The sequence below is a fragment of the Ochotona princeps genome, chromosome 16 (genome assembly GCF_030435755.1).
Source record: "Ochotona princeps isolate mOchPri1 chromosome 16, mOchPri1.hap1, whole genome shotgun sequence".
Lineage (NCBI taxonomy): Eukaryota > Metazoa > Chordata > Mammalia > Lagomorpha > Ochotonidae > Ochotona > Ochotona princeps.
Window position 1 is genome coordinate 30,421,838 of NC_080847.1, and position 16,236 is coordinate 30,438,073.

The following is a 16,236-nucleotide window of genomic DNA, read 5'->3' on the forward strand; positions in this document are numbered from 1 at the left end:
GCTTCTCTCTCCGTAAATCCCACTTTCCAATAAACAATGAATAAAACTTTAAAAAAGAATAAAATAGCTTTTATTCTTTTCATTTATCTTATTTATAGAATAAAACAAATTGCCTTGGATGGAATTATGAGGTAACAGATGGATGATCACTTTTTCTGCAACTCTAATTTTCAAATAAACAAATTTTTAAAGGATCTATTTACTTTTTATTGGAAAGTCAGATATACAGAGAGGAGGAGAGACAGAGAGGAAGATCGTCCACCTGATGATTCACTTCCCAAGTGGCTGGAATGGCCAGAGCTGAGGTGATCCAAAGTCAGGAACCAGGAGCTTCTTCCGGGTCTCCCACACAGGTGCAGGGTCGCAAGCCTTTGGGCAATCTTAGACTGCTTTCCCAGGCTACAAGGAGGGAGCTGGATGGGAAGCGGGGCAGCCAGGACATGAAGTGGCACCCAAAATGGGATCCCAGTGCATGCAAGGTGAGGACTTTAGCCACTAGGTTAGCACACTGGGACCTCAAATAAACAAAGCTTAAAAAACATGTTATGTAAGCTTCCCAATGTCTGAAATGAAAATATTTGACTCCTCATTAAAATATGTGAATCACACTTAAATTATAACTATTCAAACAGCCAAAGTATTATAAAAAGCTCTGATCACCAATGAGCAGCAAGTTGCATTAATTTTCAGTAACAACAGGTCACAGCCATCAACAAAGCAAGGATGAATTACCATTTGGGATAGGAAAAAAGGTTTCCAAGATGTGAAAATTTCAAGAGACAGTCAGTTGGATGACTTTGGATGAGGATACAGAATGGAGGAAACAGACAAAAAATCTGGAGGTGGGATTGCTCCTTCACAGGACAAATGTCTTCCAATCAGTTAACATTTTTCCCATAATTTTAAAACAATCACATGTAGCAGATAAAGTAGGCATAATGAACATGTCTACCTAGTACATACCATGCAGTCAGAGTTTAAAGGGACTTTCAGTGTAAAATACATACCAGAATTTGAAGATATTGCAAAACACCATCTAAAATATCTTGTTATACAATCTTTCATGTTTATTAAATACTGAATTATTATTCTACATATACTGTACATAGGAAAGCACATTGTAACAATAGTTCCATCTATCTTTATTATTTGGCTTCCAGAAAATGTTAGTTACATATGTGACTTACAATATGCTTAAAAAAAAAAGTCCCCGTTTTCTCAGCAACCATAGTCAGGTAGAGGGAGCTATACAAGCACTCTGATCAGTGAGGAAAAAGCAAAAACCAGTTGAAAAGTCTTTGATATTTCTGATAAAAGCAGCAATTTCTGATTAAAGGAAGCTAACAGATCCCTTCTTAAGAACTATCTTCATTCTTTTTAGAACAGCCACTTTGAGGTAATAAAGAAAGTAAGATAAACTATTAGTCATTTCCAGGCAACTCAGCATATGAGGAAACAAGCGCCCTTTTTTCTAAGGTACTGGAGCCACAGTAAACAACACAGGAGGAATTAATCTAAGACTTCAGAGTGAGCCATAATTTAGGAAGAACCAGGTAAAAGATCAATTTCATTCATTCATATGTCATTTATTAGCAATGACAAGCCAAAATTTATTCAATAACATTCTATAATTAATGAATGTAAGTACTTAAGAATTTAAATATAGTAAAAAAAATCAAAGGTACTAATTTGGATATATGTATAAATTCACTGATTATAAGATCAATGAAGTGATAGCAATGTCAAGGTATTAATCAATTTTGAAAAACTTAGAAATGTTATTCAAAATATATATAAGCATTTTGAAGAAGAGCATTATTTAAAACACTAAGACTCTAACAACTTATTTCATGAAGTCTATATATCCAAAAGAAGGCATGCTATGGGTGTTTGCTAATAGGTGTTTGCTAAATACTGGATAATGAAGAAATTACTTTTACTTCATTTGGCATTTGGTTGCATATTTCAAGCACATGGGCGCCCATTAGATGTACTGCACATAGACTTTTAAATGCAGTTACATGTCACAGAATATTAAAGCTATTTTATAAAAATGATTTGTAAAATGTATTAGGGGCCCGGCGGTGTGGCCTAGTGGCTTAAGTCCTCGCCTTGAACGCCCCGGGATCCCATATGGGCGCCGGTTCTAATCCTGGCAGCTCCACTTCCCATCCAGCTCCCTGCTTGTGCCCTGCAAAAGCAGTCGAGGACAGCCCAAGGCTTTGGGACCCTGCACCCGCGTGGGAGACCCGGAAGAGGTTCCTGGTTCCCGGCATCGGATTGGCGCGTACTGGCCCGTTGCGGCTCACTTGGGGAGTGAAACATCGGATGGAAGATCTTCCTCTCTGTCTCTCCTCCTCTCTGTATATCCGGCTTTCCAATAATAATAAAATCTTTAAAAAAAAATGTATTAGGATTCCTGGGTTAACAGATGTCACACAGAATGAATAAACTTCAAGTTGAAAGTGCTATGGGGAGAGGAAAAATGTTACATTAAACATAATTACTAATGGGAATTGAATTCATAGAAAAATAATTTTAAAGTTTAGGAAAAAGATATTTAAAGTTGTTAATGTTGGTGCTACAATGTATTGAAATTCATAAATTAATTTTCTTTAGACATATTTTCCACAAATCTTTTGAATACTGTTGGCAACGCCCTCGTCGCCACGTAATCCGAGCCGAGCGGAGGGACTAGGGTTGCAACGCAGACAACGCAGAGAGACAAGACAAGGCAACACGCAGTACACCCAATGCCGATCGATGACAGAATGATCTTTATTGCAACTCCAGACTTTCTTTTATACTCTGCTTAGCTCCTCCCAGTAGTGGCCACCCTAAATCCCTTCAGTTCCTCCCAGTGTTTATCCAATCCTCTAGTGGCCACCCTAAATCCCTTGAGTTTTATCCAATCCCCTGGCAGATAACTTGACAAATAGGAAGCAGGAACTTGCGGTTAAGCCAGTGGCTATATGTATCAGGCCAAAATTACCAATCCTGTTATGCTCTGAGAAACAAGCTAAGCTGTGGAGTTAATCCTTGGGAGACCGGGGCCTGCAGAATACCCCTGGTATTCTTTTTTTTATTAAAGATTTATTCTATTTTTATTACAAAGTCAGATATACTGAGAGGAGGAGAGACAGAGAGAAAGTGGAGCTGCCGGGACTAGAACCAGCGGCCATATGGGATCAAGGCGAGGACCTCAGCCACCAGGCCACACCGCCGAGCCCTACCCCTGGTATTCTTAAAACATCAGAAGGCTGTCTACACATGTACAGCTTACAGAACACTAGAAACAACCTGTGAACCCAACCTTACACCTTTGCTTCAACTTGAGGATCTGGAAAACCAGAAAGTGAAAGCTGTGCACTGCAGATGGGTGCCTTGGAGTCACACTGAGAACTTGGGCAAAGGCGAGGAGCTGTTTGCTAAAATTGAGCTGCTCTGCTTCCAACCAAGCTCCCCCCACAACACGCCTGGAAAAGCAGAAGAGACTCCAAATTGTTGGAGTCACATGTGTTCTTAGCTCCTTGCTTCAGCTTGGCACACCCCAGTCATCTGGGGAGTGATCCAATGGATGGAAGATCTCTCTCTCTCTCTCTCTTTCTCAATAAATAAAAATCAATCTATACAAAAAATGCTGATGCATGGGTAGAACTACAGAATAGAAAGTCCCTGTACTGTAGCTCAATTCCCAATAGCTAAGATAGCAACGAACCCAGATGTCCATTACCTGAAATTGGATAAAGAAAATATGGTGTATATACATTGTGGACAATTAGTAAGCCATAATGAGATCCTGATTTTTACAAGAAATCAGATGCAATGGAAACCCACCATGCTTAATGAAACAAGTCTCAAAAAGATAAACATCACCCACTTCCTCTGATTTGCAGCAGGTATTAAGGAATATAAAAAATGCAGAGGAATAAAATAGTCATTTCGGGATGTAATAATTATTGGTAGTGTATGTTTATACTTGAATGAAACTGTGTTCCTCCTCTTTTATACTTCTTGAATATTGTGACTAGGGGTGCATTAGGCCTGTGAATATTTGGCAGATTAAAATCATGTCTGCAAAAACTGAGCAAGGCAGGAGAATAATCAGGGGAGTACCATGAGAAAAATATTGTCATCTTCTTAAAACTAAAGAATGCACAAAAATGATTTCTTTATATTAATTTTAAAAAAATTATTTTACAAAAAAATCTGAGGCTGGTGTTGTGGCACAGCCAGTGAAGTCACCACCTGTCAGCATTCCACACGGCTCCAAGTTGGAGATTTAGCTGCTCAATTTTGACAAAGTTCCACTGTGCTTGGAAAACAACAGAGGATGGCCCAAGTGCACAGGGGCCTGTACCACCACGCGGCACCTAAAAAACATCCCTTGCTCCTGACTTCAGCCCAGCCTAGATCCAGTCACCGTGGCAAAATGGCAAATAGCAATCTCTCTATCTCTGTAACTCTGACTTTCAAAGGAAAACATTTATCTTTAAAACAAAATCACAAAAACAAAACAAAACAAAAATCACTGTTTCCCTCGATCTCTGTTGCTTTGCCTTTCTAACTAATACTTAGATCTGTATATTTAAAAGCAATACTGGTGTAGTCCTCACTACTGCACTATTTTTCCTATGTTTTCCACTTTAGATTGGAATACCCCTAAAATAATAAAAGAATCTCTGATTAGCATTAGGAACTGTTTTGCTGATTTATCTACTACAAAATCTCTAAAGATGACAATGCTAAAATAGCTTTTATCATTTATGTACACAAGCTTCCAATTTCCATAATTAAGAATAAAACATGATAAAATATTCTTTCAGAGACCACAGTAATGAATAACTTATGAAGCCACATTTCTCGTTTCCTACATCTATGCTATTTATTGAAACAGTATTTTTATTATTATTATTTCATTTTACGACACAGTTTCACAGGCTCTGGGATTCCCCCAACCCCTCCAAAAAGTTTTGCCCCCATATTGGATTCCTCCATATTGTTATAGCAGGACAGTTCATAACCAGTCATTATTGCTCCATTGCGGGCATGGACCATGCAGAGAGTCCAGCATCTTATTGTCCAGATAAATTCAACAGTTTCATGGGGAGACCTACTGATCCTTTGTCCTTCAGAATGGTTCTTTTTCGTACCTGGGTGCCATTCTGGCTTTATATCACATTGAGAAAACAGGAACAATCAAAGGTGAATGCAACTGGTGTCACTGCCTGCTCACACTCATATACCCAGTTTGTACAGCACACGTGCCTTGTAACACTTTTCTCGTATCTTTCCTATCAGCTCATCTACCAGTTCAAACAACATCCTCCCTGAGGCTGCATCCCTGTCTTCATGTTATCTCATTTCTGCAATCCTATCTTTTTTTTTCCAACTTTATTTTTTATGATATTTGCATAATTGAGTATGCCCAGGTGGACTATTGATTAGGGTAGGAATGGTCAAGGATTAGGAGAAAGTTTCCAATGTCCTTTTTCTTCTTCCTGTATCTGGGGGTAGGCCGGAGGGAAGGGGAGAAACCGCATCAGTACCCCGGGATGCAGAAAGAAAACTCGGGTGCTTATTGCCTAGTCTCCCTTCTGCTCCTTCAAGGTTGTTCCTACCGACACCTTTCGCAGAGACTTCATGACAATGTTTGCATAAACCCGAGTTAGCCTATTTCCTGGTGCACTGCCCTCTTTCGCTTTCAAAACTGTTCTGGTTTGCTTATCATCTTACTTTCATTATTACAATTTTATATTGTTATAATTCAATGACACAGTTCAACAGGTTCTTGAATTTCCCTTACTTCCTTCCTTAATCCCCCCACCCAATGATTTCCCCTATATTATTATAGTATAGTCCTCTATAAGCAATCATAAGTCCATCATTCTGCAATTTAGTTTTACAGATACAAACAATGGTATTGTAGGTTTTGCAGTTACAAACAATGAAACTGTAATTATGCAGGTACACACAATGGCAGACAGTCCAGCATCCTTGTGTGAAGATATGTTTAACAGTTTCACTGGGAGCCAATCTCTGATTTAGAAGTAGAGATGCAGAATGCATTGTATCCTCACATCTGGATATGATAGTCTCTATTACACAGTTACTATACATCCCCTTAAATGAAAAGCCATAAGCAAAATCAACAACAGGAATAAAAATAGAAAATTTACAATGCCATGCAGTTAAATAACATGCTAGTGAATTAATAACATGTCACTGAAGAAATTAAAAGAAAATTTAAAAAATTAATCAATGACAACAGTGTTAATCTGACCTCTAGAGATTATTGGTTAGCCGATTGTCCCCTGCTGCTTCACACATTTTGTTCCATTGGTTTCTAAAATACTTCAATCTCCTATTTCACTGATCTTTCCTTCATAACCTCCCTTGCTGAATTCTCTTAGTATTTTCTGTAACTTATATTTTATAACATACCAAAATTAATTTTGTCGGGTTCCAAGAACTATGCCATCATATCACAGGCTCCCAGGCTCTTGGGTCCATCCAAGACCCCACTATTCAACTTCCTACCAGCTTATCCAATCACCATTGAGTTACATCTACTTCATTGTCTAATTGGCATGTCAAATACAACAGATCCAAAAAACAACTGCTACCCATGCTACTGCTATTCACCTAACCCTCTTCTCATGTTCTCCAATATGTCAGTTAATAACCAAATATGTACGTCCACAATTGCAGTATGATCTTTTACTCATTATTTCTCATGCTACTTAGACATTGATAACTTAATTTTACTGATTCTACCTGTATGGTATATCCAAAATGCAATTACATCCACCAACAGAGTCCAAAACACAATTCCCCTTGACTGTTAATGTAACTAGTCTCTCTTAAATCAATCCTGCCCTCTTCAAGAGCTGAATAAGTGATCGGGAACTCCTGCATAAATGTACTTTCATTTATGGTGGCAACACTCAAACACATACAGAACCACCTGACAAACTATATTGTCAATACAACTAACTCTATAGAAGGCTCCAAGTAAAGGTTTGTTAAGCCAAAATTTGGAAAAAATTTTTAAAATATTTATTTAATTTTATTTGAAAGTCAGATATACAGAGAGGAGGACAGAAAGGAAGATCTTCCATCCGTTGATTTACTCCCCAACGGCTGGAACTGCACTGATCTGAGGCAAGGAGCCCAGAGCCTCCTCCAAGTCTCCCACATGGGTGCTGGGTGCCAAGGGTTTGGGCCCTCTTCATTTACTTTCCCAGGCCACAAGCAGGGAGCTGGATGGGAAGCAGGGCTTCTGGGATATGAACCAGCGCCCATATGGAATCGTGGCACATGCAAGGTGAGGACTTTAGCCACTAAGCTACTGCACTAATTTAGAATTTTTAAGAAAAACAACTTGGCTATTTTTTTTTTTTCTAAAATGGCGAGACACTGACTATGACCCTTCATTAATACTAAAGGCTACCACACTAAAAAGCAGGCAGTTAGCCCAGTCGTTGTGTATGTGCCACACTGGAGCTCCTTGATTCAATTCCCAGCTCCAACTCCTAGATCTAGCTTCTTCCCAATACGGAGCAAAGATGGCTCATGGGAAACCAAGATTAATTTTCCCACTCCCAGCTTCAGCCCTGGCCCACGCTCAATGCTTAAGGGGGACTTAACCAGCAAATGAAAATTCTGAGTGTCAGCTCACATGTATATGTTTGATTCACAAATTTGTCAGATAAAATACTTTTAAATGGCTAACAAAATTGGAGTCATGTTAACAGAATGATCCCAGAGAAGATACATTAGAGTCAATTTAGGCAGTTTCTACACTTCCATGTAAGATTTAGCATAAGATGTAGTACAGAAACACATAACTAACAGGTTAATATCTTAAAAACAAAAGAAAACCAAACACAGAAAGGGAAGACAGAAATTTAATCATGTAAATTATCATTTTCAATGCATTTTGTAAAAAGATTTATTTTGATATGAGAGGCAGATTTTATGGAGAGAGAAAAACAGGTAAAGAGAAGGCCTTCCATTTGAAGCTCACTGCCCAAATGGCCGCAACGGCCACAGCTGAGCTGAGACAGAGCAGGGGACAAGATCATTCAGGCCTTCCTCGTGGATGCATCTTCAGCTGCTTTCCTCGGCCAGGATCAGAGAGCTGGGTTGGAAGTGGTGAAATTGGGACATGAATTAGTGCCCACATGGGATGCTGGAGCTACAGCACATGGCATGAACCTGCCAAGCCCTCAATGTATTCTTACAACTTAGAGTTGTGAGATCAACCAAAGTATAGGAAGTTCCTTTTGTAACATAATTATACATATTTTTATGTAATCGAACTCTATTATAATAGCAAGAAAATACTACCTCTAAATGGAAAACAAATCACACTGCTATACAAATTTGTGTGTGTATCTTCGATTTAAAATAAAGATTTTCTGGACTCATTTCCACATGATTTTATTTTTTAAAATCTAACTGTAGATTTATCTATATAAATGTCGCAGAGTCAGGGAATTCGATGTAGCAGTTATTACATGTAAATGTGTTATTTCCATTGACTTAGGTGATGACTTAGGTGAACATCATTCTCAGGGCTGTCAGTGGCAGAGCAAGCCGCTCCTTCACCTGCAGAGCTGACATCTCATAAGGGTGGCAGTTCATGTTCCAGCTGCTGCACCTCTGGTCCACCTCCCTGTTTATGGCATGGGAAAGCAGTGGAGTATGGCCCAAATGTCGGAGACCAGGAATAAGATCCTGAGTGCCAGCTTTGGACCAGTCCAGCCCAGTTGAGGTATTTTCCATGGAAGATCCCTCTCCTTTCCCTCTCTCTCAGTAATTCTTTCAAGCAAAATAAATAAGCCTTTTCTAAAAAGTAAAATAAAGAGTTACTCTTCAATTAAGTAAAACAGACAATAGGCTTGCCAAGGAAGAATTACAAAACTTCGTCTCCTTCATACGTACTCATTTTTAATAAAAAAAAAAAACCAGTATTGATCGGGCCCAGCAGCATGGCCTAGCGGCTAAAGTCCTCGCCCTGAATGTGCCAGGATACCATATGGGCACCAGTTCTAATCCTGGCAGCCCCGCTTCCCATCCAGTTCCCTGCTTGTGGCCTGAAAAAGCAATTGAGGATGGCCCAAGATTTTGGGACCCTGCAACCACGTGGGAGACCTGGAAGAGATTCCTAGCTCCTGGCTTCGGATCGGCACAGCACCGGCCGTTGTGGCCACTTGGGGAGTGAATCATCGGACAGATGATCTTCCTCTCTGTCTCTCCTCCTCTCTGTATATCTGACTTTCCAATAAAAATAAATAAATCTTTAAAAAAAACCCAAAGATACACAACAAAATACACAGCACTACATATATATCATATGCTCATGTACATGTCTATATGTACATGTCTATCTCCCACCTCTACATTCTTCAGTCCTCAGAAAAACAAAGTGTGTGGCAAATCTAAAATTTGATAGTAAATAGAGAAGAGAATGAATGGTAGTTTCCTAGCTACTTGTCCTCTTTGTCCTATGATGAGAATATATTTAGTAACAAGAAGAAATTCTGATCCAGGATCTAATACACAATTTAAAAACAATATGGTCCCAAGTGACACCTTATAAAGGATTAAATTTATCAGAAGAATAAATTTATATAGAAGGAGCTTCAATTACTAAAAGAGTTAATGCAAGCCCTCTACTATCTGTCTAATATCAATATGTTACATGCTGTGTCACACACAGGCTTACAGTTCGATTCTACTTATTGCAGTTGGTACATGGCTCTTTGTTTGCAGTCACTTGCGCCACTCCTTCCAGCAAGTTTCAGGTCTGAGCTGTGTTAGGCTTCCACCACAGTCTCAATGGCTCCAGCTCCGGGTTCAGCACTCTCCACCTCCTGTGAAATCAGGTTGAGGCTGAACCACTGTCTGTACAAAACTTGCCTCCCTGCTGGAGCAGGTTCCAGGATTAGGGAGACACTAGGTGTCCCAAATAACTAGATTGCTGGTGGTGCTGATCTTGCCAGAACCTGCTGGCCGTTAGGTCTGAGGGCCAACCAGACATATTTTGACCTGTAGGATGCCAAAGTCGGTATTATTCTCCCTGTTGGACCAGTGTAACACATTGAGCTGGAAGTGAGTTGCTCTCAAATCATGCACAGCTCACTGTTGTATCTCCAGTCTCAAACTTTTGCCACACTGTTCAAAATGGTGCCTGATGTGCCACTCGTGGAGTTCTGGATCTGCTGACCATTACACCTTAGGGCTGCCCAGATATATGGTGGGTGGAGCCTGTAGGATGCCACATTGCTGCAACACACTGAGCCAAAAATGAGTTTTATCCCAACTTAGTGCATGCATAGTCCCATTTCACAGCCTTTGCCTCTCTACACAAAATGGCACCCGATGTGGCTCTGGTGGGGGTCTAGGCTGTGAAATCTACCCTGTTCCTAACACCACCTGCTTGATCTGTGCTCCTGGTCAAATCAAGCAAATCAGCAGGACGGGCAGTTCTTAGCCTGGGTTTACCTGCTGAGCTCCCAGTGCACTCTCCTTCCCACCTGGCTGCTGGTGAAGTTTCAGCCAGTGATGGAGCTCAGATCACTGCTCGCTGACTACCACTGGGGTATTTGGTCACTGCAACACCACAATGTTGTCTCTGCTGCTTTCCCATGCCCATCAATCTCCACGTCCCACTCTGCCATCAGCCTGTCCTCTCCTATTTCCTTGAATGAGCCCTCTATGCTTCACCCTAGCTAATGAGTCTCTGTTTAAATGTGGACCTGCCCTATTCTGCCATCTTGACTCTCTCAAGTAAATAAATCCTTAAAAAAATTTAAAAAGAAAAAAAACTGATTTATTGGATATATTGAAAGGTGAAATTATACGATAAATCATCTGGAGAAGCCATATTTGAAATTACTAATTTCATATTATTTTTCTGCATAATTTGTCTTGACCTGTAAATAAGCTTTATCCACTATATAAAGCTGTAAATGTGTACAATGTAAAGTTGTACAAGACTACAAACTATTGACAGGAGGACTATCTATTTCCTAGTACTCTCAGTACAGTCCAAAGATAATTTGGGTTTTTAGCACATAATGTAATTATACAGTATGCCTACTTCTTAATGGAGTTTTCATTATACAAACCACATCAAGAATAAAAGCTGTTTTTAAAAAAGCCTCATTGTGGCACATTTCCAAATGTGTCAGCATGTGTGCCTGAGTGTGGTTTAAGCATTATTATCTGTGAAATAAATGTGTCTCAACGTTGGAATATAAATTCTTTACAATTTTCCCATTAAGAACAAGAATATGGCATTTGTCTTCTTTTAGAAAACATAAGAAACCCTACTGAGGTCTACAAATCAATACAGTACAATAGGATGTTTCTTCTTGCTGTTAAAAGGATGGCTTACAAAAAGACATGAGGATGCTGAGAGTATCTGCAGTTCTCTTCCATTGTTCCTGAAACTGTCCGAAGCTACATTTGATCATTTGAAATAATAAAGGATTAAAGCTTTACTACAAGTCCTATACAATGCACATTCTAAAAAATGAATTTAAAATATTAAACACTTTTGAAAGCTAAAATATTTTCTGATTATATGAATCTAAGAATGATTCATCTTTATGAAACTAAAAACACATTATTAAAAGTAAAAAAAAGCAAGGTATCACCAGAGATGAAAATGAGTTATAGAGAATTTGAGGAAACCCTACCTCATCAGTATTGTAGATGATCTGGAGTCCAGAGGAAATCATTTCCACAAGGTAAAGGAGATAGAGGGACACTGCATTGATCTGAAAGGTCACAGTAAACACAAAAATATACTATGAAATCAAATGTTCAAGCTAAAATTACAAGTCTTTTGCTTTAATACTGTCACTCAAAAACTATTTCCTTTCCTGTGGAATAATGGAAGTATAAATTTAATTCACAATGAAATCAAAACTTTGAACGTAAAATTCTAAAATCCCTTTCCTATTCCTTGATTAGGAAAGTGGCTGAAAGTAGAACTACTGACAAGTATCTCTACAGCATGTCTTTGCTAACATATACTTTCAACCTCTGAGTGCAATTTACTTTTACCTTAGAACAGCTTTACCCCAAAAGAAGCAACAGAACAGTAATCTATCTCAAACACAGGTGAGTAAAAACTTATTTGGTAAGCAAGACATTATAACCATGCCAGCACAGAAATAACAATACGCAATGCATCTTGGAATGTGCCTTATCTTCAGAGAACACAGAATTTCTATAACACATTCGTATTCATCAATATGAGTCTACTAATTAAAAAGATACATAATCTAAAAAAACCACAAAATCATAGCTACTTCCCACTTTAATGAAAAAAAGGTCATAGACGCCTCAGTGGAATATTAAATTATCAGATAAAGGAGGAGGAAAGGTAGAGGCCACAGCACACGCCAACCTTGCATAACCACTGAAGGTTTGGATCACAAACTGTATGGGTAAAGAAATACATACAAAGCTATCAAAGATCATGTCCAGCTGTGGCTGACCTACGAACCAATGGACTGAGTGGGGAAGATTCAAGCCAACAGGAGACAGCATCATCCAGTAGGCTGGGGTCTCCATGTTACAAAGAGGCAAAGAGCAAATTCTTGCTTCTCTCTTATGTGCTCTCCTGCCCTGGGATGAGTATGCAAGGTTCTCCAACTTTAAGACAGCTTTCTTGAGGACACTGGGCTTTCTGAGTCGTCCCTCTAGGAGTTACAGTATCAGGATCTCTGGTTTTGAGGGTTTTTTTTTTTCAATTTGGACTACTGGTAGCCTTAATTTCCCAATTTGCAGATGGCTGCATCGGACTTGTCAGCCTTATGGTCCTCTGGCCTGACTCCTCTGACAAATACCTTCTTGTGTATACACACACACACACACACACACACACACACACATACCCTTTTAGCTCTGTCTCTCTGGAGGACTCCAGTGACGAACTTTGAGAATATTACACTAAATCAAAGATACTACATATCAATGATCATACATTATGTAATCCCTTTATATGAGTATCAAGAATTAGTAAATACACAAAGATACTTTACTGGTGTTTTTCCTAGAGCTGTGGAATTCGGGGTTTCTTTTTGGAATGACAAAGATTGATTGTGACAACTTTGTGAATATACTTAAAACCACAGAATGATACAATTTAAATAGGTGAATTATGTTATGTGAATTATGTCTCAATAAAGCGGTTATTAAATGTGAAAAAGGGCAGCCCAAAATTTTAACTTAGCCATCAAAATGCAAATGCCAATTTAAGTCCATTGAAAAGAAGATGTAAATCTCTCCCTAGACAAGCCTAACATATATAAATATTTCTCTTTAATAGTCTTGGTGACTTGTGTCTGCCTCAGTTTGCTCCTGTTCCTTTCTGGGCAACTGAGAGAAAGTTGGCACAGTAACTTCCTTGTGCCCAGGAAATCCTGGACAAAGCAGCAATGTGTGCCACTAGTACCTGGCATTTCCGGTCTATCCTGGATGCCTCCTAACTTCTCAAGTCTCAAGGTCCAGTGAGTGTCGACCTTGACAAGGTCATATTCTGGTTTTACACTTGATCTTAGCCAAAAGGCAGAGAAGCGATTCATATTCTGGTTTTAAAGTCTGAGACTAACATGAACTTTTCAGTGATCTTCATCAATACAGTGGGAAAGAGTTTAACTGCACTGCCGGCCTCACCTAAGTATCCTCTCAGGGCACTGACACCAGGCTCTTCTTCAGCCTTCTAGTGGCACACTTCCACTTTTATTCACATTTCAAATATTATGATTGGAATGGCAAATAAGAAAAACTTGTGATTTTCTGTTATATATTATCAGTTACAGTCACTAACCCATACCTGTGGTTAGGATTTCACTATTTTCTGCATTCAAGCTTCATTTTAAACTTTCATTTTAAATAAAACATAAAATATATTTTTTCTTAAAAATTACACAGCTTTAAATTTCTACTCATAGAAAAGTTGTGATTTCTCCCTTTTACCTGAAGATGACCATATTCCTCATAGGACAGTAACTCATCTCCCGTCTGCACATTGAAGACAGAGTGGAGACAGGTTGTTGGGCGTGGATCTTGCTTAAACTGCTGTACCTGCAATTAAATACACAATTCAGATAAGGCTGATAATTCACATATTCATCTAAGACTAGTAAACATACTATTTTTCATTAAATATTTTAATGCAGAAAGCAAAGTCTTAGGAGGAAGAGTGAACAAGGCAGAAATGGGACCATTCTAAAGAACAAAGCTCATTACTACAAATTTAATAGTTAACATGAGTGTGAACTACTACTACGCAAGCATAGCAACTCGAGTGCAATCACGAGCATGGCAATGAAGAAGAAATGGCTTTTTCCAGGCTTTGCATCTTATTTTACTTTGGAGTAAAATGCTGATTTACTTTACATTCTAATTCTTAAGTGTTCAAACTTGGAATATAATTTCTCTAAGGAACACAGATTTTAACCTAGGCATCTGTGAAAAAGCTTTCACTTTCCTTTCTGTACATATGCTCACAGCTCAGACACTAGCTCTAAAAGAACACAGGTCACATCCATATTTACTAACTTGACAGAAAATATATTCTAGAATTATACTGATAAATGATCTAACACACAAATGTCAACAACAACAACAACAAAAAAGACACAACCATTTCCTTAGAGCCTGGTTCAATTCTCCCTGGCCAAACGTGTCAAGTACTGTGTAAATCTCAGAGGATAAGATAAATAGGAAACAGAAAATAAATACAATTAAGCATTGCTCTATGTAAAGGCAATGATTTTTCTTCTCTCTGAAGAGATGTAAGGGATGATGACGATACCTAGATGGTTATAAAATTGCCTCCTTTTATTTGGCAAAGGAGCCATCTTGAACCCTATTGTCATTTGTACCCATTGTATACAAATAATGCCGAATGGGTTGTATCTCTTTAGGATCATGTAGTATCACTGATTTCTGCAAAAGGAAACTAAACATTGTCATCTAGTTTTTTTTTTCATTTGATTCACTATTAGCTCCATAATTCATGTCATTTGTTTTTTCTGATTAAAGTCTAAATTTCCCAGGCAAAAAAAAAAGAAAGAAAAAAGAAAGAACGCGATTGTCTTCTCCATCTTTCAAATAAAATTTTCTCATCCTTAAAAACCAATCTCGTGGCCTATCAAGCAGATCTGGGCCAAGGCCGGGAATTCCATTTGGGTCTCCCATCTCGGCAGCAGGGACTCAAGTACTTGAGCCACCATCTGCTTCTCCCCAAGTACACTATCAGGGATCTAGGTTGGAGGAAGCATAGCTGGGATTTGAACCAGCACTTGAATATGAGATGCAGGTATTCCAGGTGACAGCTTAACCAACTGTGATACAATGCCCACCCTTTGAAGGGTCTGCTGATAGGCCTAGGAGCAGCTTCAGAATGGAGGTAGACGGTGCTGCCTGCTACCAGAGAATCCAACCACAGGATGAGAAGATTGTCCCTTCCCCGTATTTCACCCAATCTTCTTAGTAACTTACGTAGTAACTAATGGCTAGCAATTTTAATAGTCATGCTGGAATAATATATATTCCATAAAAACCTGGAGGACAGGTTTGGAGTTTCTTGGTTGGTGAATCCATCAACATGGCGGAGGCCTGCAGACCTCAGAGGACAGGCACCAAAGTCAGGTACTCAGGACACTTTCCAATCTTGTCCTACAGATCACATCATCAGCCAGTTCATTTGTATCTTTCATCGTATCTTTTAGTAAAAGTAATGATAAATAGCACGTGCTCTGACTTCTGTGGACTGCTCTAACAACTTTTAAAGCCTGCTAAGAGAATCATGAGGATCTCTGGCTTTATCTAAGTCAGGCAAAATTGCAGATACCTTCAGGGAGCTTCCATTTGTAATTGTTGTCTAATGTGGGGACCGTGTTGTAGGACTGACCCTTTAACTTGTGGCAGAATCAAGTTAACTTATAGAAGGCCTAGTTTTTCGCACAGGGGGTATATTTCTTGGAACTCTTCCATCCCATATCAGAGTACTTGGATTTGATTCCTGCCCTCTGCTCTCAAATCTGCTAAGAGAATTCTGTTAATGTACACTCCAGAAGGCAGCAGGTGAGAGCCAAGGTAGCTGGCTTCCTATCACCCACAGGGGAGATATGGATATTGTTCCAAGTTTCTGGTTTCAGGCACTTGGGAAGAGAAGCAACTGATGAAAAACACCGCTGTCTGTGT

The 16,236-nt window shown here is 39.1% G+C and overlaps 1 protein-coding gene across 4 annotated transcripts in view; it reads right to left on the reverse strand.

Moving 5' to 3' along the window:
* PHKB (phosphorylase kinase regulatory subunit beta) overlaps nt 1-16,236 on the reverse strand; it is a 229,900-nt gene that overhangs the window by 155,960 nt on the left and 57,704 nt on the right. For all 4 annotated transcript variants that reach the window (XM_058674472.1, XM_058674469.1, XM_058674471.1 and 1 more), the window contains 2 exons: nt 14,002-14,109; nt 11,712-11,792 (listed from right to left, as the gene is read on the reverse strand). In XM_058674472.1, coding sequence (XP_058530455.1) covers nt 11,712-11,792; nt 14,002-14,109 — 189 coding nt within the window. The remainder of the gene's footprint in view (nt 1-11,711; nt 11,793-14,001; nt 14,110-16,236) is intronic.